This window comes from Aspergillus chevalieri, chromosome 4, assembly GCF_016861735.1.
Source record: "Aspergillus chevalieri M1 DNA, chromosome 4, nearly complete sequence".
Taxonomy (NCBI): domain Eukaryota; kingdom Fungi; phylum Ascomycota; class Eurotiomycetes; order Eurotiales; family Aspergillaceae; genus Aspergillus; species Aspergillus chevalieri.
The window spans coordinates 3,555,797-3,579,225 of record NC_057365.1 but is presented as its reverse complement, the minus strand read 5'-3'; the positions used below and the strand labels follow the sequence as shown (position 1 = coordinate 3,579,225).

The 23,429-nt window shown below is 50.4% G+C and overlaps 14 protein-coding genes across 14 annotated transcripts; 7 read left to right on the top strand and 7 right to left on the bottom strand.

Moving 5' to 3' along the window:
- Positions 1–576: 576 nt before the first annotated feature.
- On the top strand, positions 577–1,069 carry ACHE_41279A (uncharacterized protein; the record flags this gene model as incomplete). Its single annotated transcript, XM_043279571.1, has 2 exons — positions 577–783; positions 833–1,069. 2 exons carry the CDS (start codon positions 577–579, stop codon positions 1,067–1,069), a joined length of 444 nt encoding a protein of 147 aa, XP_043137237.1.
- A 493-nt stretch (positions 1,070–1,562) lies between these two features.
- ACHE_41278S (uncharacterized protein) lies at positions 1,563–2,411 on the bottom strand (the record flags this gene model as incomplete). Its single annotated transcript, XM_043279570.1, has 1 exon — positions 1,563–2,411. One exon carries the CDS (start codon positions 2,409–2,411, stop codon positions 1,563–1,565), a length of 849 nt encoding a protein of 282 aa, XP_043137236.1.
- A 288-nt stretch (positions 2,412–2,699) lies between these two features.
- Positions 2,700–4,135, bottom strand: ACHE_41277S (ferritin-like domain-containing protein; the record flags this gene model as incomplete). Its single annotated transcript, XM_043279569.1, has 2 exons — positions 2,700–3,722; positions 3,785–4,135. 2 exons carry the CDS (start codon positions 4,133–4,135, stop codon positions 2,700–2,702), a joined length of 1,374 nt encoding a protein of 457 aa, XP_043137235.1.
- Positions 4,136–5,213: 1,078 nt separating this feature from the next.
- On the top strand, positions 5,214–5,692 carry ACHE_41276A (SDR family NAD(P)-dependent oxidoreductase; the record flags this gene model as incomplete). Its single annotated transcript, XM_043279568.1, has 2 exons — positions 5,214–5,286; positions 5,343–5,692. 2 exons carry the CDS (start codon positions 5,214–5,216, stop codon positions 5,690–5,692), a joined length of 423 nt encoding a protein of 140 aa, XP_043137234.1.
- Positions 5,693–5,717: 25 nt separating this feature from the next.
- ACHE_41275A (uncharacterized protein) lies at positions 5,718–6,077 on the top strand (the record flags this gene model as incomplete). Its single annotated transcript, XM_043279567.1, has 1 exon — positions 5,718–6,077. The coding sequence occupies one exon, from the start codon at positions 5,718–5,720 to the stop codon at positions 6,075–6,077; it is 360 nt and encodes a 119-aa protein (XP_043137233.1).
- Positions 6,078–6,236: 159 nt separating this feature from the next.
- On the bottom strand, positions 6,237–7,324 carry ACHE_41274S (isopenicillin N synthase family dioxygenase; the record flags this gene model as incomplete). Its single annotated transcript, XM_043279566.1, has 2 exons — positions 6,237–7,214; positions 7,262–7,324. 2 exons carry the CDS (start codon positions 7,322–7,324, stop codon positions 6,237–6,239), a joined length of 1,041 nt encoding a protein of 346 aa, XP_043137232.1.
- Positions 7,325–7,566: 242 nt separating this feature from the next.
- ACHE_41273A (amidohydrolase family protein) lies at positions 7,567–8,741 on the top strand (the record flags this gene model as incomplete). Its single annotated transcript, XM_043279565.1, has 2 exons — positions 7,567–8,524; positions 8,575–8,741. The coding sequence occupies 2 exons, from the start codon at positions 7,567–7,569 to the stop codon at positions 8,739–8,741; spliced, it is 1,125 nt and encodes a 374-aa protein (XP_043137231.1).
- A 130-nt stretch (positions 8,742–8,871) lies between these two features.
- On the bottom strand, positions 8,872–10,494 carry ACHE_41272S (uncharacterized protein; the record flags this gene model as incomplete). The annotated part of the gene is made up of 3 exons (XM_043279563.1): positions 8,872–9,899; positions 9,948–10,343; positions 10,389–10,494. The coding sequence occupies 3 exons, from the start codon at positions 10,492–10,494 to the stop codon at positions 8,872–8,874; spliced, it is 1,530 nt and encodes a 509-aa protein (XP_043137230.1).
- Positions 10,495–11,191: 697 nt separating this feature from the next.
- On the top strand, positions 11,192–12,475 carry ACHE_41271A (putative cell cycle control protein (Cwf23); the record flags this gene model as incomplete). The annotated part of the gene is made up of 1 exon (XM_043279562.1): positions 11,192–12,475. The coding sequence occupies one exon, from the start codon at positions 11,192–11,194 to the stop codon at positions 12,473–12,475; it is 1,284 nt and encodes a 427-aa protein (XP_043137229.1).
- Positions 12,476–12,598: 123 nt separating this feature from the next.
- Positions 12,599–13,933, bottom strand: CAF17 (YgfZ/GcvT domain-containing protein; the record flags this gene model as incomplete). Its single annotated transcript, XM_043279561.1, has 1 exon — positions 12,599–13,933. The coding sequence occupies one exon, from the start codon at positions 13,931–13,933 to the stop codon at positions 12,599–12,601; it is 1,335 nt and encodes a 444-aa protein (XP_043137228.1).
- A 306-nt stretch (positions 13,934–14,239) lies between these two features.
- On the bottom strand, positions 14,240–16,840 carry DCP2 (decapping enzyme complex catalytic subunit DCP2; the record flags this gene model as incomplete). The annotated part of the gene is made up of 2 exons (XM_043279560.1): positions 14,240–16,716; positions 16,825–16,840. 2 exons carry the CDS (start codon positions 16,838–16,840, stop codon positions 14,240–14,242), a joined length of 2,493 nt encoding a protein of 830 aa, XP_043137227.1.
- Positions 16,841–17,634: 794 nt separating this feature from the next.
- Positions 17,635–18,509, top strand: ACHE_41268A (DUF4112 domain-containing protein; the record flags this gene model as incomplete). The annotated part of the gene is made up of 3 exons (XM_043279559.1): positions 17,635–17,703; positions 17,768–17,982; positions 18,050–18,509. 3 exons carry the CDS (start codon positions 17,635–17,637, stop codon positions 18,507–18,509), a joined length of 744 nt encoding a protein of 247 aa, XP_043137226.1.
- Positions 18,510–19,478: 969 nt separating this feature from the next.
- NCS2 (uncharacterized protein) lies at positions 19,479–20,629 on the bottom strand (the record flags this gene model as incomplete). Its single annotated transcript, XM_043279558.1, has 2 exons — positions 19,479–20,472; positions 20,544–20,629. 2 exons carry the CDS (start codon positions 20,627–20,629, stop codon positions 19,479–19,481), a joined length of 1,080 nt encoding a protein of 359 aa, XP_043137225.1.
- Positions 20,630–20,994: 365 nt separating this feature from the next.
- On the top strand, positions 20,995–22,970 carry ACHE_41266A (putative integral membrane protein (Ptm1); the record flags this gene model as incomplete). Its single annotated transcript, XM_043279557.1, has 6 exons — positions 20,995–21,069; positions 21,132–21,727; positions 21,782–21,822; positions 21,871–21,945; positions 21,995–22,605; positions 22,656–22,970. The coding sequence occupies 6 exons, from the start codon at positions 20,995–20,997 to the stop codon at positions 22,968–22,970; spliced, it is 1,713 nt and encodes a 570-aa protein (XP_043137224.1).
- Positions 22,971–23,429: the final 459 nt, after the last annotated feature.

The window sequence follows — 23,429 nt, the reverse complement described above, 5'->3', positions numbered from 1 at the left end:
ACTAAACACGGCCCATCGATCTATAGGACGCTAATCACTAATGTTCTGCAAGTCCGCAATAGTTCAGTGTTTCTCAGCCACACAAACCCTGCACCCCCACCTGTGGCGGTGTTGCATTGTACTCTCCACCCTGCTGGAAACAATATCTAGCATTTCGGGATTCAGATTCGGGGAGACAGTGGAGGAACCGTGGCGAGTGGCTCAGTGACAGCTTTTGGCGGGATTTACTTTCAATAGTCTGTTTTTTGCTTTTGTTTGCTCGCGAGAAGCGGCAGGCTGTTATTTTTCGGTCGTGTTGCTGAATTCAACATCTACTTGTACATACTACCATGCGACACAGAGTACCTCGTACATCACGCATGCCTCGTACAGAAGGATCAAGAACCTATGCATTGTTAGTGTCCATTCTGATCCCCCGGAATAGATCCCACGCTTTGCACTAACAGAAACATACATAAGGCCTTACCCGCCGCGCAGTGCGGTCAAGATTGACGATCATCAATATGATCACCGCCAGTCCGGCTGAACAGAAATTCTCTATCTCCATCCGAACTAGCGATCTAGCATAGATCCGCCATGCGGGGGCGCACGGGGCACGAGAACAAGACGGTGAACACCTACTGTAAACACCGCCTTCGCCCCACCCTCTTAATCGAGTATGTCGCCGAGTTTTGGCCGCCCAGCCTTCAGCCTTCGATGGACGTGGCTCTGGTCAATGCCACCCTGGAGACAGATCAGGGCGGGTCGATCATGCGCACGGACGGCGTTCGTGTGGTGCCAGCTGTGCGTCCCAGGGAAGTTAAAGTTGCATGGCAGAGCAGCCACGGCGCAGCGCCGTGTGTGGTCGGCTATACGGCTAAGAATTTGGAAAACATGGCGCGCCGCTGCTACACGCGGCTGGATGCAGTATCCTGTGCGTCCGTTTGTGAACAGAAGTGCATCGATCGCCGGTGCATTCGCTGGGAGTGGTTACCGGCCTATCTATGTGATTGGGTGGGGGCATCTGGACTCGGGTGCAGATGCACATGGATCTCAATCGGGGTTGCATTGCATGGGACGGGCTCAGTAGTCTCAGCCTCAGAATGTATTTTTGCGCAAAGTCCGGTCCGAGTCGGAGGATGCAGGCTGCTCGGATTGGTAATACCCTGAGGCTGATCTTGTGAAAAACTTGCTCATGGGCCGTCTTTCAGGCTGTGAGGCGTCTAAGACAAAAGAGGAATGAGGGTCGTTATCGCATGAGCATTTAGGCCAAAGTTAAAAGCCCATATTCAGGCAGTTGTCGTCGTAACACTAGCCGAAGTGATGCTAGGCATGTAGTAGGCTCTGTTGAAATCGACTGCCTGAATTGCCTGTTGAGCCATGCCTTTGGCTGGTTTGACAATTTCGAATGCGTTTAAGAAATTCATATTCGAGATGAGTGAACGATGAAGTGATGCATCGAATACGCTGTAAGCCCGTACCGAAGTAGCAAACTTGCTTTCTCGCTGACACTCCGTAGATGTAACTATCTTGTCGAGTACAATATCCCCAAGAGAAAGATTTATATCAGAATGCGCTCCACGCTAAAAAATGCCATATCCCTTATACCAAACGCCCCATCCCAGCGGCCCCAAAGCTCCCAGTAACGATGCTCCCAGCGGAACCTCCAGAATACACCATACCCATAACGTCCCGATAGCCGGTGCACGTTTCATCACAGCATAATACGGCGCATTATTCGTGATAGTCATCAACTTGACACCTAGGAAAACAGCCAGCGGCAGGAAAGCAAGCGTCTTGAGCGATGGCGGGAATATCAATCGCCGGAGGAAGGATATTGATCGTTTCTCCGGTGTGAGAGGGAAGAGCGAGGGTTCGTCGTTCATCGTCGTAAGGTGACCGAATGAGATGATGTGGCCATGGGCCAGGTGGATGAGGAGTGTTAGGATGGGAAACGTGATGAATGCTGATTCCCGGAGGAGATTGGAAACCGGGATCTCGACCGCATATTGATGGGCCGCGAGGTATGCCAGTGTCAAATGGAGAGTCGTCAGAGGGAACGAGAGCAGGACTGTATCGAGGAATACAGGCAGTGGTTCCTCGACACCCTGGCTTTCGCTTTCGTCCTTCTCTTGGCCAGTTCCTTTGTCTCCTTGGACATTTGGATCGAACCCCGATATCTCCCCCGTTGACGGGTCGACAGTCACGAATCGCGTCCTCGGGCCAGCCTTCGCATCTGTTGAGTTTGCGATCCCTTCAGTGGACAGGAGGCTTTCTTTTCGTTCCGCGATTATATCCACCAGTGTTCTCTCGTTTTTCTGGCCATTCGACGCGGTATCTCGCGGCGGGTGGGCGAGCGGGACAGAGGAGGGATCGAAAGAATCAGCGGCTGCAGCGGCGCGTCGTTGTTTTCTATTTCTGGGAGGGTCCATGTTGAGGTTGATATTTGGACAGTTTGATGCTAGGGAGGATTCCGGATGACGTTGGTGCAGGAGGTGCAGTGTCATGTTTCGGATTGACCGCCGGACATAAGCGGAGTTTACTTCCATTGTATAGGACTACGAACCATAAACATGGAATTTCATAGAACATTATTATTATACTATCATTTCCTGAATTGCGAACTTGATATAGGGTGTATTATCCCATAGCAACCGGAAGAAGAAACCCAAGCCAAAATTCTCATCCCCAAAATAACAATAAAAGCTATTTCGTAGCGTCTAACCAGCTTGGTACAGAGCCGGTCCTGCTACCACATGAGCATTCGCCATGCTGAAATTGTAAGAAGTTACGAAAGGATCCGAGTCCGTTATGGCAATAAACATGGTACCGTTGATGGCCGGGTCACCCGCGAAAGTCGACATGTCGGGCTGGATGGTCGACCCTGAGGTAGAATTATCGCCCATTTTCAAGTCCGTGTAGGTCACATTAAGCTGAGACACCCACATGACATACTTGGGGTTACCGGCCGTGGTTGTCGTAACATAACTGTTGTTAGGACCCACCGACTTTCCGGGTGTCTCCCAACTCAAAAGAACCTCACGACCAGGGAAGGAAAGAGGAATGGTCCGGTTGTGGGTGATTGATGCATTGCAAGCCTCACCGACAACGTTGGATTTGAGGCAAGAATCATGAATACCTGTACTGTTCAGGGTATTCATGCCGGGAGTCAAGGTTTCGTTATATGCAGCTGACCCATTGATTCGGTCAGGATTGGGCTGGTTCACAATATGCAAAGCTGGGAAGTTCTGCCAAGCCAACCGAGTTTGGCCCTCAGGACAGGAAGAGATATAGGGCGCCAGAAGAGTCCATGCCCAGGATTGTGACACACCAACCTCAAACCAAACCGGCATTGGGAAGAGACCTTCAAATTGTCGGAAAATCATTTGCTGTCGGGCTTCTGTGGTGATTGTCTGGGTAAGAAGTGTTGCAGCTTCCCGAGAGTCCAGGTGTGCCAGAAATCCATATACACCGGCCTCGCTGAAGCGCGTGAGTTTCTGGCAGAAATCCAAGAATTCCCGGACCGTCTTGTACGGGTAATTGTAATGACATTGCTTGGGGGCTTTGGCGCCCAAAATGTTGGTGATCAGCGTAGCATGTCCAATTTCCTGCTCAGCCATAAACTGGATCAGATATCGATCCTCTGCAGTAAGGCCTGCGTCCGTGAATTCCTTCTCAGAGAAACGGGCAAGGCCATCGTAGAACAGATCGAGCTCAATATACTCGGCGTAGAGGACAAGGGCCTGTTGTACAATCAATATAAATGATTATCGAGGCTGTCGATATAGGAAGTAAAGGCACATACCAGAGATTGGAAGTCGAAATCACTTTTGGCGTTGTAGACGGGTGTGGTTCCGTTCGTTCCCACACCTCCTGCTGGCACATACGGGGCTGGTGCAGGATTCTGAAGTTTACCGTCACTGGGATACGTAGTAGCGGACGGTTCCACGCTCAAGCTAGGAATAGTCATCGCAATTGTTGAGCTAGCATTCAAGGCCCCGGTGACTGAAGGCGTTCCTGAAAATGAAGTATGATCCATCGAAGTTGCGAAGCTGACAACTGGCGGTGCTGTCTCTCGAGCAGCGATGTTGGGAAGTGCGAGAGCTAACGGCAGCCAGCCCAGCAGGCTTAATACCAAGTGGTGTTTCGGCGCCATGTCTGCTATTGCAAACCGTCACTGTAGTGGGGAAACCTTTCAGGAAGGGGTCAAAGAATCGCAAAAGTGACACTCGGAGTATATATAGGCCCTTGTTATGGCCAAAGTCTGAGCGTGATGCAAGTACTACACAATCAACCCCGTCCCAGGCGTGCTCTTGATTAATTAGTGAAAGTCTGAAGGGTATAATGACGTCCGTATTCTGTAGACAAAGCCGGATGCTCCCGATCAAAAGCGAAGTCAGATTCGCAGCTCCGCCAATGCGAGCGGCCATTGATCAGGAGCACCAAGGGTCAGGAGGTCATCTGGAAACGCCCCTGAGACGACAATAGGGAATGCAGAGAGATAATAATGCTGTCAACCGGGCAAACCGGACTGGTACCACACAATGACAGAGCATCAAATCATGGATAGTGGGCTTGTTTTCGGAAGGCGAAGGACAACGATTTGCCAGGCCATATAGAGGATTGGTTTCTCGTATTTGGCCTTTAACTCCCATCCTGATTACTATCTGTCCGGTGTTGTTTCATCTCGAATGATAGACAGAAGCGTATCCAGGAAGTCAAGTTCCGGTTATTCAGCGCCATATCCATGACGTTGGAGAAGTCCACGGTTTTCGACAACGGATTGAGTTGTAGCCGTGATGATAGTATTCATCATCGAGTCCTTAAAGTAACTGCTTCTCCTCTTCAGTTCTCCATATTCCTCCCGCGACAATCCGTATGGATATGGCTGGCTGAAGACGATGTCGAGGATGTGATGAGACGATCACGTTTTTCTATTCCAAGTTAGCGTATCTGCCTTTCCAAAAACGGCAATACATATACAATGCATGTCAGCATCGAAGGATTCTGATCCATATTCGATTGCACCAGTCATCTTATACGCAACTATCAGCAGCGAGTGTTTGTGACGACGCCCGCAGGGACCTAATGCAGTCAGCGGAAGAAATGAATGCAACTGAGCGTGGCGTGGCTGTGAAATGCGAACTAACAAGTATAACGCCCGCTACAAACCCAGTGGAACAAAACATTCTCTATCTCGTTGCATTTTCCCGTACACTTTTGGTTAAAGAGCCATGTCGCAGTTTGATCCATCCAGATTATTCTCGGTCAATGGCCAGGTTGCCGTCATAACCGGCGCTGGAAGTGGTAAGTAGTTTGAGAACGTTCCATCTTCGTTGCACGATGCTAACAGAGCTACTCAGGCCTAGGGCGAGCAATGGCTCAGGCCCTCGCCGCAAATTGCGCCTCCAAAATCTTCATCATTGGTCGACGACTCGGGGCATTGCAAGAGACAGCCAAAGGAGGACCGGACGGCACAATAATCCCCGTCCAGGGAGACATTACATCAAAGGAGTCCTTCCAAGCAGCCTACGAGACAATCTCCTCACAGACCGAATATGTCGATCTGTTGATAGCCAACAGCGGCGTCGTCGAGCCAAACCCAAAGCCCTTATTTCAATCCCCCGGCCCCGACACCCGACAACCTCGAAGAGATCCGAGAGAAACTCTGGTCTATCCCCGAGGAGGACTTTTTGCTCGTTCTCCAGACTAACGTTATGGGATCTTACTACACAGTCATGGCGTTCTTGCCGTTGCTTGACGCTGCGAACAAGCGACAGCCACCGTCGACTCCCGGCACAATCTCACCCCCAAGGGCTCAAGTCATCGTCAATTCGTCGATTGCTGGATGGTTTCATGTGGTGTATCCAAGTGTCCCATATACATTAACCAAGCCCGCTCTGACGCAGATGGTCAAGTTGCTTTCGACAACGTTTGCGCCCCATGATATCCGTGTTAACGGTATTGCACCGGGCGTCTACGCAACTGAGTACATTTCGAGCTTATACGGTGGCTATGAACGCATTACATCTTACGGGAGATATTGTGGGGCTTCTCCTCTATATGGCGAGTGTTTCTGGGGGAAATCTCAACGGTAGTATCATGGTGTCTTATGGGGGATCATTGAATGTGATACCGTAATTATTGAGGAAGCCATTTGTCGCTGAGTTACAAAGTGTAAATGTCTATCTGGGTATATATGACTTCAATGGACAACCCATTAGCTCTCGAGATAATATCACCCTCAAAGCAAACACTCATATAGTCGCACCCAGTCGTTGAACCATGTAATCCGACGTCTTGATCCCCGCATACTTTCTTCCTCCTTGCTCATCATACGTCCCTGGCAGCGCCTCAATAACTTGATCCATATTCGGATTGCAGAAATAAGCAACACTATACCGCGCAGGATACTCTCCCTCATCCGCAGCCGACACAGGTGCAGGCGGTTCAACAACCCGATGCCGCGTACTCGTAATAGCATCATTAGCCCACCTCGCGAGCAAGTCACCCGCATTAACAACAATAGTATCTGGAATAGGAGTCACATCGATAAAAGTCCCCTTCGGACTGCGCACTTGCAGCCCGCCCCGAGCATCTTGGAAAAGCAGCGTTATGGAGCCGTAGTCGCTATGCTCTCCAGCGCGGACCTGTCCCGGTTGTCGTTGAAAGATGTCTTTTGGGACGGGTGGGTAGTGCAGCAGGCGGAGGATGTTATCGCCTGCGTCGATGAATTCATCGAAGAAGTGCTCTGGGAGGTTCATGCCTAGGGCGATCGCTTGCATAATTTGCATGTGTAGGGTCTTGCAGGTTTCGAAGAATGAGAGCATGGTTTGTTTGAAGGACTGTCCTTCTTCGTCGATGTGGGCGGGCCATTGGTTCGGCATTCCGGGTGCCCCTTCTCGTCCTATTTCTATTGACTCTTTGAGATCTGGACTGACAGCTCGCAGGTCCCCAATCCCAGCGGTATCCTCTAATGGAGCTAGTTTCTCTTGTCCTGTTGCGATATACCCGCGGTTGGACTCGGGACCGGTCCAGCGCAGACTGTCTTTCTGATTTTGCGGCCGAGCGAAAAAGCGTGCTGAGGAGGCGAATATCTCGGATACCACCGACGGTGGGATTCCATGGTCCTTTAGGTATAGGAAGCCTGAGTTTCTGAATGCGTCGGTCACAGAGAGGGCCACGGAATGCTTTTCTGCTGGCGTGCCGGACAGAAAAGGCGCGAAATCGATAATCTTGACCTGTCAGCAACTCCCAGAGTCAGGTTATAGATAACACTCACAGGAATCTGTATGTCATCCATATCCACAACTGTAGATGCTGGCTGGTTTGATATGGTAGCCATATCGGCGTTGTTCGATACTTCTCAACACATTGCAGCGCAACTCGAAAACCGATTTCAGAGAAAACATGCTGAGTTATATGTAACACAAGCTGATTTGGCAGAGATAGACGCCATTGATAGACGCTGGGGACAAATATAGATATGCAAAGATACCTAGCATCCCTGCAGCTCAACCCCTCTTTTCCTCGACCTGTTATCACCAACACTTGATTCTGTATTCATCAATCACAACAAGACTCACCATGCCATTCATAGTCGATATCCATACCCATGTCTATCCTCAGTCCTACCTGGACATGCTCCGGGCCCGGAAAACCGTCCCCTACATGCACGATCCCTCGACGCCCGACGCTCCCCCGCGCCTTATTATTCTTTCCTCTGACGATGACCCGTCGATACCCCTCGACAAGCGCGGTCGGCCGGTTGATTCCTCGTACTCTGATGTCAATGTGAAGTTGGAATTTATGCGCCGGCATGGGATTAATGTTAGCGTTATATCTCTTGCGAACCCATGGTTAGATTTCGTCGAACCCGATCAGGCTCGGACTTGGGCTGAGCGGATTAATGATGATCTCGATGCGACATGTGCGAACGTCAATAAGGAAAGTAACGAAAGACTCTTCGCTTTCGGAGCGCTTCCATTGAGTGCTCCCAGCGCGGACATTGTTGTCGGGGAGGTTGAAAGATTAAAGATGCTGCCGCATCTGCGGGGAGTAATCATGGGAACATCAGGACTGGGAAACGGCCTCGACGATGAAAAGTTAGAACCCATTTGGGACGCATTGCAGAACACAGATACTATGTTGTTTTTGCACCCCCACTACGGCCTCCCGGATGAAGCCTTCGGAGGCCCGGACACCATTAACCGGTACGGCCACGTCCTCCCCCTGGCGTTAGGGTTTCCACTCGAAACCACCATCGCCGTTACCCGGATGCTGCTGGCGGGTGTATTCGATCGCTTTCCTCGATTGAAGATCCTACTTGCTCATTCGGGAGGAACGCTTCCTTTCCTCGCTGGTCGGATCGAGAGCTGTATTCGCCATGAACGGAGATTCGTCGCGAATGGTGGCGATTTGCCCGGACCGCATAGGAGTGTGTGGGACATTCTTAATACGAATATTTATCTTGATGCTGTGGTGTATGGCACGGCTGGGTTAAAAGCGGCTGTCGCGGCGGGTGGGGAGGATCGTTTGTTGTTCGGTATGTTTTTTCTTCGGGATAGATGAAGTGAGCAACAACTGACTTGACAGGTACCGATCACCCGTTCTTCCCACCACTTGATTGCAAGGAGAAGGAGGTGTGGCCGAGTGTGGCGACGAACTATGAAGCAATTCAGGACGCGTTTGATACGGACGAAAAAGATGTTGCCGCTGTCTTGGGAGGAAACGCAGCTCGTATTTTGAATATAACTAATTAGCCTATGCTTCTCATAGCTCAATTGCACATTAGTATATAGTGGTTGATGTATAGGCGAATAATCAGATCGTGGACAGATTCAATGCGCATAAATACAACGGGGAGACATGAATAGAATATGGGACAAACGACTAGGTTTCCTGTTCCTTTTTCACCACAAGTTCCCATCCTACAAGCCTCCAGACCTCTTGAGTAAACCAGTCAGCAACAGTCTGTTCCGGAACCTGAGCACAAGAGCGCAACCTGTCAAATTCCAGTATATCGGGGGCAACAGAACGACGCAGCGCCTCCTGAAAACACTCATCATCTGTGCCATACATAGCTTGAAGCAGTGTACTCTGAAGACGTCCTTTGATCTTGGATGTAAACTCCCGGGACGATGGAGAGGATGTACTGGTCTCCAAGTGAGCAAGTGCCCTCTCCAGTACCCAGATGAGATGCTTGGATTCCATCTTTGCTGCACAAATCGACTGTTCGTTCAAACTGACGTCCTTCAGGCCTTGGGGAAGCGGGAGCTGCGCAGGATCAACTCGGAGATCAGGCCGTAATTGCAATTCCTTAAAGACAAACAGGCATAAGAATCTTCCAACACGGTTCAGCAGAATGAATAGAGCTCCCTCGAGAATATTTTGGTGCTCTGCACGGGTTAGATCCAGCAATAGTATCATCGTCCCTAGCAGGCGAGTAATCTGACCAGCTACCTCGTCGTCTGTCTTTCGTTGTGCCCGCTTCGATCTTGCGTTCTGCTTCTTGGCTAATTTCCCATTTGTCGTGGTAGCCAATAGCTGCGCCGATCTGTCTTTGCAGTGCTGTCCTAGCATCTTCATTGCGGTTTCGTACAAGCAAACAATATGATACGTGACCAGGCCTGCGTCAAAAGTTTTCTCCTCCAAAGTCGAAACCTTTCCTAGTGCTTGGTACAGCATCGGGAGCGCGCTCTCAACGCCGCTCACCATTGAAATAACTTCAGGGTCCTTATGCTGTAGGGTTGTCGTCTTTGACCGGCCGGCGGAAATATTCTTTTCCTGGACTGAATTGACGAGAGCATCCGCTGCTGCTTTTGACAGATTGATGGCAGCTTGGACAACATTCGAGCGATTGGGTCGTTTCTGTAACGTCGTCTGGAGCGTATAGAAGTGTCTCATGAATGGTGCTGTGACTAGAGCACTCAGCATGGCGGCCCAAAACGGAGACCATAAGTACTCACACTCTTCCACATACTTCATCCGATCAAAAACACTACTCAGTGCTCCCTGTACACCTAGCGAACCAATACCACCCTGCGAAGGCATTTGTGTCTTGGCTCGTTTCCGTGCCGTAGCCGTAGCATCAGCGTTCTTAGGGTTCGCCTTCCTCTTAGAAGACTCGGGCAGCTGCTCTTCCTTTCCGACGTCTCCTTTCTGTGTCTTAGCTAGGAGAGCCGTATTGCGCTGTTCTAGTTCGAAAATGCGGTCGAGCAGTTTGCTCTGTTCGGCTTCGGATTGTTCGTACGCTTGTTGCCAGAAGGAGACGCTGTCGAAGAATTTGCCTGGTTGGGAGCTGACGGGGTTGAAATCTGGGTCTTTGGCAGTCATGATATACGAGCGAATCTGTAGAATGTAGTCTAGTCTTGTTAGTATTAGTAGAATGAATGTGAAAAGAATGTCACCTCTGATGGATAGGTCTGCTGGCTTGTGCTTGACGATGGCCATGGCGAGAGCCAGCTGGGCTGGGGATGGAAGAGAGCCATTGCTCTGGTGTGTGAGGTCAGCCATGGAGACAAGATCTTAACCAGATCGATGGAGGGCAAAAAATAGATGATGGATTGATGCGAGTGAATGAGAGGGAGTTGTCAAGAAATGTCGAGGGAGGTTGTAGGTGGTGACCGCTCAATACCAATTTATATATCCGCGCCGTGGCAGTCATCACAGCTTGATTCTCTTAGCCATATAATGGGTCGATATAAGACTCTTGCATATATGGATGAAGACAGATTGGGATCATTTAATCTATACATAAATCAATCGTCTTTTTGTTTTCAATAACAATGGCGTCATTGGAGCGATCGAGTGCTAAGGTCTCCAAACTTTTTGCTGACAAGGATTTCTAGCAGCTCTCGATATACATTGTTCTCATCAACCAGCGTTTCTTATATGTTGATCTCTCTGATGCTAGTTCCATGGTTGTATAGGGCAAATATTCCACTCCGCTGTCCATGTTCCGCCACGCGAAGCTCCAACTTTCTTTCCGCCAACCACCAACCCAGGCACTTCGAGCTTTGACTGCAGTGCTCCAAAGACGAACATCTTGACTTAGAATTGCTGAATGATCCATCAGTTTCTGCCGTTATAATCTTTCCCTCTTTCTCCCTCGGTTTGCAGCGCGCGGAAGAGTATTGCGCTTCGATCTCGTTGCCGCCGATAAACCGCATCTCATACTCACTTTAAACAACACAACCTAATCCCCACCAAAATGGCCTCGAACGACGACCTCAAGGCGCACGCCGCCTCAAATCAAGACTTCTACGCCCTCCTCGGCGTCTCCCCCGCGGCCGCGGAGCCCGAAATCCGCCGCGCCTACCGACGCGCCGCGCTGAAATACCACCCCGATAAAATCGCGAACCCGACCCCCGCAGACATTGACAAGTTCCACATCCTCCAAATTGGATACGATGTCCTTTCCGATCCGTCGGTACGACAGTTGTATGATAATGCGCGGGAGGCGAGGGAGCGGAAACAGAAGGAGCGGGAGATGATGGGGGCGGCGAAGAGGAAGATGAGGGAAGATTTGGAAGCGAGGGAGAGGGCTGGGGCTGCTGCTATGGGGGCTGGTGCGCAGAGGGGGGTGAAGAGGTCATGGGATATGGATGGTGGGGATGCGGAAGAGAAGTTACAGGCAGAGATTGAGCGGATAGCTGAGGATGGGCGGAGGCGACGGCGCGAGGCTGAAGATCGTCTGAAGAAGGAGCTTGAGGAGGAAGAAAAACTTGTACAACAAGAGGAAGAAGAAGCGCGACGGGCTGCGGATAGGAGCAGCCAGCGGGTTGACCGCTCGCAGGAAGGGGGCACTAACGTCCCTGAACTCGAACGTGCAGTTAAAGTACGATGGTTCCGCGAGGGTCGCGGGTTGGAATTGGACAAGGACCATCTGTCTTCATTGTTCTCCCCGTTTGGCACGATCGAGAGCGTCGCAATGCTCAAAGACAAGCGACAACGAATCGGAGACAAGCGCGAGAAGAAGACCGTGGCTACAGGAGTCGTCGTTTTCGCCTCCATCGTCAGCGCCCACGCAGCCGTCTTGGACAGCGAGAAAAGAAGACGTCAGAGCGCGGAACAGGCAGACAGTGAGTGGGCTATCATGGACTCAGTCACCTGGGCATCAGGCGCGCAGCCGGATTTGGGAATGGCAGCAGAAACACGCCCTGCTTCTCCGCCATCAGCACAAGAGAAAAAGCCCACATCAACAAAACCTTCCTTCAATTTCCCCGGGGCAAAAGCAGCCATGTCAGATGGTGCTACCAAAAAGCCAGGAAAGCCTTCTTTCGCCTCATTTGGTTCTGCTGCCGCTGCTGCGAATGTATCAAAGCCGGCTTCTCTTGAGGAGGCCAAGGCATCGAATACACCGAGCATGGAGGAGTTGACATTTATGCGGTTAAAGAATGCGCAGCGTGAAAAGGAGCGAAAAGCTCTCGAAGAGCAGCTTCGGAAGGAAGACGAAGCCGAGGATGCTGCGGAAGCTGCCGCTGGTAAAGCATAGCTTAGCTGGAACATGGCATAGTTTGTGGATGTTAGTTTGGTGATACCCCTATAGTTACGATGGAAAGAGATGGACGAATGCTATTATACAAAGTTGTTATATGTACAGCAATGGGATACACTTCTAATCGTTTCGACGGTCATATTCCTCCTCTTCTTCCTCCAACTGCTCCACCAGGCGCTTTGCCCTGGAACCATCATCTTCATTTCTACGGGCATTTTGATTCTTCAATCCAGAGTAAATGAATTCCCTCGTCCATGACGGTACGAGGGCCTTGACCTTGACTTCACCCGCGCCAGAAGCACCTTCTTCCTCACCGGTCCACGAGATCTTGAATTCCTGTTCCGGGCTGTATTGCGTGCCCTCGCCAGTGAGAGTGATATCGGTCATCATCTCCAACCGACACAGCGCAAGACCAATGTTTCCAATACCGTTCAGGAACTTTCCTGCACTGCGACCTCTGCGCGCACCCGCCTTGGATAGGTTCGATTCACGCGGTGGCTGAGGGATCGATGTCGACGGATCATACACGGGGACATCGATAGACGCCACGGTACTCTGATCATCCGTATACAGTTGGACGGGCACTATGCGCTTTCGCACAACACCTGTGTGGTGAGTACGAATGGTAAGCTCCTGACCGACATAACAGCCCTTGCGGAAGTCGATTCCGCGCGACATATCCATATTGCTTTCCATGGGGAGAGCAGACTCCCGGAGGATCTCGTTTTGTCCTTCGGCTACCCCGTGCAGCATCCGGCGCACGATGTAGCTGTCGAGACTCACTTCGGCCCCCGTAACCTGAGACTCATCAGGGAGATGAGTCCGTAGATCTTCCGCACCCGGCGTCACAATCCGGGAACCAAAGCCTGGAGCTCTTGTATCGATACAGCCCGCAATAGGCGATGACGGAGAAAACGGCGAGGACGCATCAGCCTCAAGATTATATGCCGCCCACCGAGGCTCCGCATGGTCCTTCCAAGCCGACCAAATCGTACGTTCGCCGTCCTCCAAACCCCGCAACTTCAACTTCGCCCGTAATTTATGTTTTTTGAGATGCTTCAAAAGTATCGGCACCTCATTCTTATCCACCTCAATCAACCACGCCGGTTCGTCGGTGGAAGCAGCCTCGCTATCGGTTTTCGGCAACGGGTAAATGAAAGCGTCGTTCAGGATTCGCCCTTGGGAATTGAGAAACGCAGTGTAGGATCCCGTGTGACGAGGCGAGCGGTTCGGGTCATTCGTAACCAGCATGTTTTGGGTAATAAGACCCTGGAGGAATGTTGTGCTATCCACCCCGCTAAGGGAGATCAGTCCCCGGTTCGTGAGTCGAGTATAGCCTGCCCGCGGCGGCGACGGCGGAAGCTGTTCGTGCGGTTGGGGGGTTGTCGAAAAAAATCGACCACGGCTTAAGCAGCGAGCGCATATTGAGTGTGTAGAAATGCCAGGACGCATCATGGCCACGATTGTCGTCAATAGTGGAAGGTTGGATGTTGTTGAATCGTAGGGCCTGGTTTACAAATCCAAAATGACATCGATGGGCGGGCGGTGTATATTGGCAGAATAAAGCTTAATGACATAAACAACCTCGGAGCAAGGCGATCTACACGAAGACAAGCCCAGCAGTACGGAGTAGTTGTTTGGATAATTATATACAGGGGTACAAGTTTGAAGGGAAAGGACTAAACTAATTTGGAATTGCTCGGTAGCTATGTTCAATGTATGCGAGCAGTGATCGGAAGCCTGTATATAACATGTCTGAAATCATTTGTTTCCCTTTGCAACTCCTTCCAGAAACCCAAGCAAAAATGCTTTGTTATCCGGCGAAGAAACACGATGAGAAGCTGGCGTCTCCAGACCATTCTCCGCGGGCGTCCCACGCCCAGAGACAGGTGCCCCAACACTGGGAGCAATGCTGGGCGAGAGCGGGCTAATGGCAGAAGAGCTAGATGGCTTTGCGGCCGAAGTTTGGATATGAACCGGGCCCGGTGACGGACTGCCCGAAGCATCCGACTTCTTTCCAAAAAGAGACAAAAGCGCATCCCGCTGCGCAGCCGTCTGGCTCGGGCGACGGTCGACATGGACTGGAGGCTCCATCCCTTGCTCGCGTTGGTCAGGTTCATGAGCAGTTTTAGGCCGCAGGGGTATATCAGTTTCGCTTCCGGTTTTTTCGGAACGACGCAAAATTTGCGGTTGGAATGGCTTCTGTGGTTCGGCTTGTTTTGTCTTGCTAGTACGAGACTGGGAAAGTGTCCACGATCCCGGGGGCGGCGTTGAGGACTGGTCTCCCTTTGCGCTTTGCGGCCTGGCTAATATAGTGATCGGGGGAGAAAGAGGATGTGTTTGCGGCTGCCGGTCCTTGTGAGCCTTCCGGTTTGTTCCGTTCTGCATTCTCCGGGCCGCTGGTTTCGCAATTCCCTCAAAGTGTGGCATATTCAAAGGCCCTGATACAGTGGCTGAGGTCTGGCCTTCACTGTTGAAACCCTTGCCAGCATTAGGGGAACGCTGGTTAGGTCGCTGAAGGATTTTTTTTCTAGCTGGTGGTGTCGAATCAGCGGCCAGTTCTACCGGCACCGGCGCGGAAGTAACAGGAGCTGGAGAGCCCCTCAACAAACTCAGCAATTGGTCTTGGTGTTGCGACGGCTTGCGTGCCTGAACTGAGTCCTGTCCGGCTCCTGGAGCCATGGTTGCGCTTGAGGCTTGGGGAGTCTTGGGAGTTTCGTTTTTGAATACGTTCAGCAACGCCAAGGAATGGCTGGTGAGCTTTGGTGGCGGCAACTTGCTTGCCGGTGGTACAGATGCGCCCTTAATCTGAGGAGGCTGACCTTGCTGCGAGAATTGAGGATCACCGGTTTTCTGGTACGGAGCAGCTGCTGGTCTTTGGGGAGGAATATTGTGCATAGGTTCCTCTCTATACGACGGTACAAGGGGTTGTGGCGCAGAGAAAGGCGGAAAGTCCTGGAATCCAGTTGAAGGGCCCATATGAGTCGTAGGTGGGAACTGACGGTCCAGCGGACGCTGGGACATGGGTTGATTGGCGGATGGCACATTCACAGCATGCTGTAGACGAGGCGGTACCATCCCGGATAACAGCGGCGGCAGAGTCTGCGGTAAAGATGTAGATTGCTCAGCATATTGTGTCTGTCGGGGAAGGTCAGGAAAGACGTCCGGAAGCGGGAAACGCTGAGATAGTGCTTCCAGAGGAACAGTTTGCTCGTTCATTGGGGTGTGCATAGCAGGCTCTTCAGAAGAGCCACCCCTCAAAAGTTCCAGCAAAGCATTGGACTTGGGATCAGCTGCAGGTTCCTGTGATGGCTGAACAGAGAATTGAGAGGGCACATTGTTTATATTCAAGAGACGCTTGAGATGAGCGGACGCATCTCCAGAAGGTGCAACTTTGGGCAAATCACTTGGCGCAGCCATTTCGACGGGCGCCTGTACGGGAGTGATGGTGCTGGCGATCTGGGCAGCTTCGTCCATCAGCTCTGCTGCTCTGTGTCCGACTTGATTCTTTGCGTCAATCTTCTTCTGGTGCGCAATCCATTTCTTGAGCGGGTGCATGAAAGGCGCAACCATGTAGAATTTATTTGCATTAGCAACCGCAAATCCCTGATCATGTTGCTTGCTCTTCTTCAGCGTGGGCAGTTCCGACAGCTTATACCACTCGATCTTGCTAATTTCTTTCCTGGTCCGAGGCTCAAAGTAAGCGTCGCGAGGCACTCCACGGAATACATACAGCCTCATGTGCTGTTCTCGCATGGTGATCTCGATGAACTTGACATCCTTCTCGTCTTTGACCAGCCCAGCCTCCCCCACATCGAACCCAGTCTCCTCGTAGACTTCTCGAATAGCACAATCTAGATCCTTCTCATCCTTGTTAATTTTACCTCTGGGGAAACTCCAGTTGGCGCCTTTCTTCCAACCCTTGACCAAAACGACCTCATCCATTTCTTCGTTCAGCATGATCGCTCCTCGGACAGGAACACGAGTCTTGTAGGCCAAGAACTCCGAAAAGGCCGTGATATGATGGTAGTGGGACCATTGTGACATAAGCGGACAATGTTGGAAGATTCGGAGAGCGAAGGCTTTGAGAGACAGGGAGGGGAGGGCTGGATCTAGCGGCCGGATGAAGTCTTCGTAAAACCATTGCGCTTCCTCCACCTGAAAACATATCCGTTCGACAGACTCGAGCTCCTCATGAGGCAGGTTTATAATGAAACGGACACACAGGTCATCTAGCCCTATTATTGACCAGACACTCAGTTAACATCACCTCCCACCTCCAACGTCCTTGGGCCGCCAAGAAGCCGGCTTAGGGCGGGGCCAAGGATAATACGGGCATCACTCACAGTCTTCTAACTGCATTTTTGTTTCTGTCAGTCTCTGAAACGTCTTTTAGCATTTCAACGCGGTCGACGAATTGGAGGAGATGGTGCGGAGAGACGACACGCAGCGATGGTGCAGCTTCAAGGAAGGGTGCTTGGAAAGCGCCACCCCTGAAGTGTACAGCCTCAGAAAAATATCTGCGACTGATATCAATAGAAAGTGCAGTGAATGAGTCCGATCGAGCAAGCAAAACAAAAGCAGGTTAAGTTGGTGTCCAACAACCAGAATATCAGATGATGGGGAAGAGCCCGAAGGAGGAGCTGCTGAGCTGGTGCGGCAAACAGGTTGTCCGTGTGGCGCAGTTGCCCAATCGCATGCCACGAAGCTATCACCAGCCATATATGGATACGATAAGAGTGCACATAGTGGCTGTGTTGGGGAATGTGGCTAGTGAGCGGTGACGAAACGCGGGATGACGTCGAGCCCGTGAGGATCAACCATGGGATACAACTAATAACCTGTCTTCCCCTACACCTTTTTGACTCGTTTCTATTCTCGCAATTGGCCCATATAAAGCTCTCCACGCCAGCGCCAACAGGCTTCAAATTTTCACTGTGGCAATTTCTATGGTGAGCCAGGCGCCTATTGAAACGATTTCCCCCTTATTTAGGCCTAGTACAAGTGCTAATCCAGCCGATGATATATATAGGACCCTTCGACTACTTGAATACCCAACCCGAATTGCTTGGATAACAAACCTTATCTGTACAACAATTTCCGAAAAAGGAGCCATCGTGTTTATCTATTTTTGATTATCCCTCGATAAAGCAATCATGTCGCTCTGGGGTGTACTTGGTAAAAGAGTATTGGCGGAATCGGCAAGGAACCACTTTGGCCAAGAGGTAAGCCTCCTCTATCTATCCCTTGCGGACTATATACGTTGGCTAACGCGAATGGTACTCCCAGGATCCGTACTTTGAAGATGTCCCGGCTTCACGTTTGAATCGCGCATTTGGCAAGAAGACCCAGAAGCGACGAAAGGCCGCCCCGCCAGGATTGTCGGACAATGACGCCAAAGTCCTCACGCAGGTCAAACGGAGAGCATACAGGTTGGATTATTGCCTTTTCAATTTGTGCGGAATTCAATTCGGTTGGAGCAGTGTAATCGCACTAATTCCTGTGTAAGTCCAACTCCAGGAACTCAATGCCTCTTCCCCCACTAATGCGACTCCCACTAATGTGTTACAGTATTGGAGATATAGTCGATACCCTGTTCGCCCTGATGGTTGTGAAGTCTTGCGGTAATATCGACGGAGGCTTGCCAAGCTCCCTTCATGCTAAGATGGTATCCAACGTTATTATCGACTTCGTAATCGGCCTTGTTCCATTTGTAGGAGACCTTGCAGATGCGGTGTACAAGTGCAACACGCGCAACGCCGTGATTCTGGAAAAGCATCTGCGCCAGAAGGGGAAAAAAACTCTCAAGAACCAAAGGGGCCAACCAGACATGAGTCTGCCCGAAGAATGGGACAAATACGCTAACGGCGCAACGGGTGAACACCCAAACCGTGGAGGACAGGAGTACGGCACCGTTGAAACTCCTGCTGAAGCTCGACCCGCCAGACATCCGCAAAGGAGTCGCTCCCAAGGTCGGTGGTTTGGTGGATCTAAAAACAGGGAAGGCGATATCGAGCGTGGTATTGCTTGATGGCAAGGATATCTTTGGTATTGCAATCTATTTCACGAACACTTATTTACTGGACTTCTCATAGGCGTTTGATGCTTGTCTGTTTCCGTTAATACCCTATATTCACTAATATTGGATTCTACATAGAACTTATCATGAATTGAGTTCATTGTTCCAAATCAAGTATATGGCCTTTGACAGCTTTTGGCAAATCATTCACTCTAGTAAACTTGTAGGGATAGATTATGCCTAGCTCTTTCAGTTCAATCTCTAAGCAGCAGTTCAGTCCTTGAAAATTTGTATGAGATGTTCTCGTCGTTTCCATTCATTATCAGAGATATGCCTTGATGCTTATGGAAAGGGGTTGCTATAATGCATTCGTTTATACATAGAGAAATTCCTTGGCAAACCTCAAACTTTCGTACCACGACGTGTTCATAAGAACAGCAAAGGATGTCCAGCAGGTACAAAACCAGGATTCAGGATAAGGGCATCTATCGCAGTTTGTCTTCGTTCGATTATCAGGTAGATGCTAAGTGCGCGAGCATAAAACATACTCAAAGCCTGTATTCTCCGAGCATTGGGGTTATTTCGGCCGAGTCCTTCTGACGGATCCTACTATTACCAGAGCTAGACATGTTGCAGGTAGTAGCGAGATCAGACTGTTTGAATTGAAAGATCTTTGCCAAAGACAGTTCATCCGGCCGACTAATAAGCGCTGATAGGGGGGTTTTGTGGGGATGAACTGCCGTGAAGATCCCCAACAGCTTGCATGTATTGAGCCAACTTCGAGTAAGGCCCCCGGGATCTGGCGCGTAGTTTACCGAAGCGTTCAACTACAGGACAGTAGAGACTAGATAGTCGAAACGACGCCGTTGACTTCAATCATAGGTAGTCTGATTGGAACAGGGGTGCTTGTAACCCATTTCACGTTTCGTTTTGCTTCATCTAATGGCGTAACTCCAAGAAAATATCGGTGTTCGCACAGAATCAGCAAGCCAGATCAGGGCGAGATCTAACGCAGGCATAGCAGAACTCTCTTTTCTCGTCTGAGTCTCCCATAAAAGCGTCACAAAATGCGCAACGCTGGGCTTTAGCAGGCACTGCTGCTGGCTGAAGCTTGTTGGCAGTCCTTGTCACATTTGCCATAACACCAGGGTATTTCTCGCCATGAGTCTGGACGTACCGCATCATCAGTTCATCAATTGATAAATTCTTGGTGAGTGTGTTATCCGATGAAGGCTGGTCCGGTATGATGATAGCCATAAGCTCCGGGATGAGATTAGCATAGCTGTGTAGCTCTGCTTGGAATAGATCTCGTAGCGGGAAATTGAATTCGAAGCCTGACGGTGACTTGCCATCAGAAACCTGCCATGTCAATGCAGAGCCACGCCCCTTGGCGACATTGGCAAGTGTCTTCGCCGCCAAGCGACTGTCCGAGTCACCCCATAAGATTGCATCACAGTTTAATTCCTTCGCGTACGCGACAATCAGCCTGTTCAACAAGACCTGGTCGACATCCACCTTCGAAGTGGCCGTTGCGATAGACGCGCGGAAAGCATCCAGGCGCTCTTTATGGGATAGAGAGGCATCATCCACAAACTCTTCTCCAGCGAACTGTGTCATAACGTTTTGTATAGTCGGTTCGTATTCATAAATACTATGGAACGGGAGCATGTTGTACGAGTGTCTGGGAAAGGTTTTTTTGAGAAGATCGAAGCGGGATTCGGCGGAAGCGCTGGAGGGAGAGATACTCGATGGTTCAATAATGAGCACATGGACTTCGAAGCCCACCATAGGATATGGTTTCGAGAGCTGACGCTCCAACTGGGCATTCACAGCATGCAGCATCACCGAGGAAGAGAGGCCAAATGAAAGGGGGAGCAACAGCTTATACGGTTGACCTTTTGGCACGGACTTGGGGCGGCGATAGTTCTCGATGCGCCGGAGGACTTTGAGGCTCACATATCGTTCAAAGCACGGCCTAGATGAAGAGAATTTCCATATTAGCAACTGCCTTAATCCCCACCCAGAAGATGTAGAAATGCGACATACTTGCAGAGGCGGCGAGACCGTACGTCCACCACAAATTCAGCTTCACCACAGTCCACACACGGGTTTGCCAGTTCTTTCGCAGGCATTTTCAGTTCTGTAATAGCCAATAATAAGCAGTTGTTATGCCTAGTGTTGCTGTTGGTATAGTTGCCCCTCGTCGAAAACGGAAAAAAAGAGGCAGAATTTCGTGCCGCTGATCGGGGCTTAGATAATGCGTCAACGGCCCGCCTAGCAACACGCGGCTTCCCCGGGCTGTACTCCGTATGCTAAATAGCCACGATCACTTTTCAGCTCTACTAATGTCGCAAGTGCAAATTCCAGCATTTATTGAGCTTCGGAGATATTGAGAGTGTTTACTTCACCATCGAGTCTCTTTCCCTTTCTTCTTATGATCCTAGGTAGTGATTAGACCTTCGTCTTATCGGGAACCCGCCTGCCTAGTTCGGCCACAATGAAGGGTTGGCTTCAGACTCTGTGTCTGTCTGCCTTTTTCGCAGGGAGCGTGCTGGCAAATGAAGTCGAATTGGTTCGGTTATGCCTCGGATGAATGGTATATGTGAGAAATTTGCTAATATGCTTTCCTGATAGAAACAAGACGATGCGCACCGCCAGCGATGTTCGGGGATGTACAGCCGCAAGTCCTGGGGAGGAAGCGTCGATCCGTTTATCTTGACAAGGTTTTCGCACGAATCCGAGACCAGTGATACTGATCCTTTGGTCAGCTTGGTGATTTTCGAATGGACCGACGAGGAGTTGATCGGGAGGGCTGTATCGGACAACCCGGAAGTGAGTTATTGCCCCGGGAATGATCGCATGCCCCGAGCAGGATTATCTGACTGCTTATACAAAACTGTACAGGAAATCGAAACAATTTGCGACGAAGCGAGTGTTGACGCGGGCCTCTGCACGGATCAAGATATCGGCTCTTTCATTCTCGCCGCGAACGCGACGGAAACATCCAAGTTCCCCATCGTCTCCAAAGCCATCCACCTAAACAATCCAGTCGCGGTGAATTATCCTGTGAAGAAGACCGGTTTCTATTGCGTGAGCACCTATGGGTACTCGGGACAGGACTACACAGCGGTGGTCGAATTTCGGAATGCGTACGGTGAGCTGCCGGCAGCGCAGATTGCGAAACTGCCGTTTTATGGTGGCTTGACGATAGTATACGCCGTGATTGGAATGTATGTATATGTGCGAGAAGTGAGTTGAGTACATATGCTGATTACGATGGATAGTTTTTGGGCATTCTTATATGTGCAAAATCGCCATGATATCTGTAAGTGGCGCGCAACCTTCTCTTTCGGGTCTCGCTAATATCTAGCAGTGCCGGTCCAGAACTATATCACGGCTATACTTGTGTTCTTGATCCTTGAGCAGTTGATGACATGGGGCTTCTATGGTAGGTCAATTTTCTTGTCTTTCTTGTCAGTCCGCCTAACAATATTCAGATTTCCAAAACCGCCATGGCTTGAATGTTGGTGCAAAAGTACTCATGGTCCTTGTTGCCGTTCTTAATGCTGGACGGAATTCGTTCTCTTTTTTCCTCCTGCTCATTGTCTGCATGGGCTATGGTGTCGTCAAGCCATCTCTGGGCCGAACCATGATCTACGTCCGCATTCTCGCCATTGCGCATTTCATCTTCGGTGTCATCTACGCTGTTGCAAGCTTGTCAATCACACCAGATAGTGCCGGTCCGCTCGTGCTCTTGATTGTTCTCCCGCTTGCCGCTACCCTGACTGGCTTCTACGTGTGGACCCTTAACTCGCTGAACGCAACGATGAAGGATCTCATCGATAGAAAGCAGAAGACCAAAGCGTTGATGTACAAGAAGCTGTGGTGGTGCATTTTGATCAGCATCGTCGTTATATTCGGCTTCTTTTTCATCAACTCCTTTGCTTTTGCGGGTGGCAGTGACGCCAGTTTCGTACCGGACCACTGGAAGACCAGGTGGTTTATCTTGGACGGTTGGCTCAACTTGGTCTACCTATGCGATATTGCTTTTGTCGCTTATCTGTGGCGACCTACCGCCAACAACAGACGTTTCGCGATGAGTGACGAGGTATGTCAAGACATCCTTCCTAGTCACGCTGATACTGACTATGACTGCAGCTTGCGCAAGATGATGACGGTTTCGAAATCCGCTCATTTGGCAGTGCATTGGACGAAGAAGATGTCCTTGGCGCTCCAGAGGTCAATGTCGGAACAGAGCACCGCCGCGATCTTTCCCCTGTGCCTCCCAAGCCTGTTCCGTCCGCGCCTCGTCAAAGAGAGTCGCTCGACGGGGAGACGATCTTCGCCGTTGGAGAAGACGGAGACAAGTGGTCTGACGATGAAGATGAAGAATCTCGACGCGGTTCGACCGATCGCAAGTCGCAAGAAGGCGACGATGAAGAGAGGGAAAGATTGACAAAGCGTACGGATTGATTTGTCTGCAAGGTGAAATAGGGGGAGTCTGGCATTGAATGAAAGTGTTACAACATGCGCGCATCGGTCGACGGTTTTGATAATTCGATTCCACGGACATCTGAATGTATTTAGCTTCAATTGTATTTGCGCTAGTTTAGATTAATTCCTCTTTCCAGGTATCATAATCTGTAGCTGTTCAATCAACCAATTATTGATCGCGTGACCGGACATCAGATATCTAGATCGATGAGGTCATTATTTGGAGCCTCAGTAAACTCAACTCATTACCGAAATTTCCAGAAGATTTTATTTTAACCACGCCTGAATTAGGTCCCTGTATGGTCTCAATGCGACAACTGAGTCATTCAACAGCTGGCGGATGTTGACCCGCCCCGCAATGACTGTCAGATCAGCCTCATCCCACCCTGCAATCCTATATAACCCTACTTCTCCCCCGAAGACAGGAGTGCTTTATAT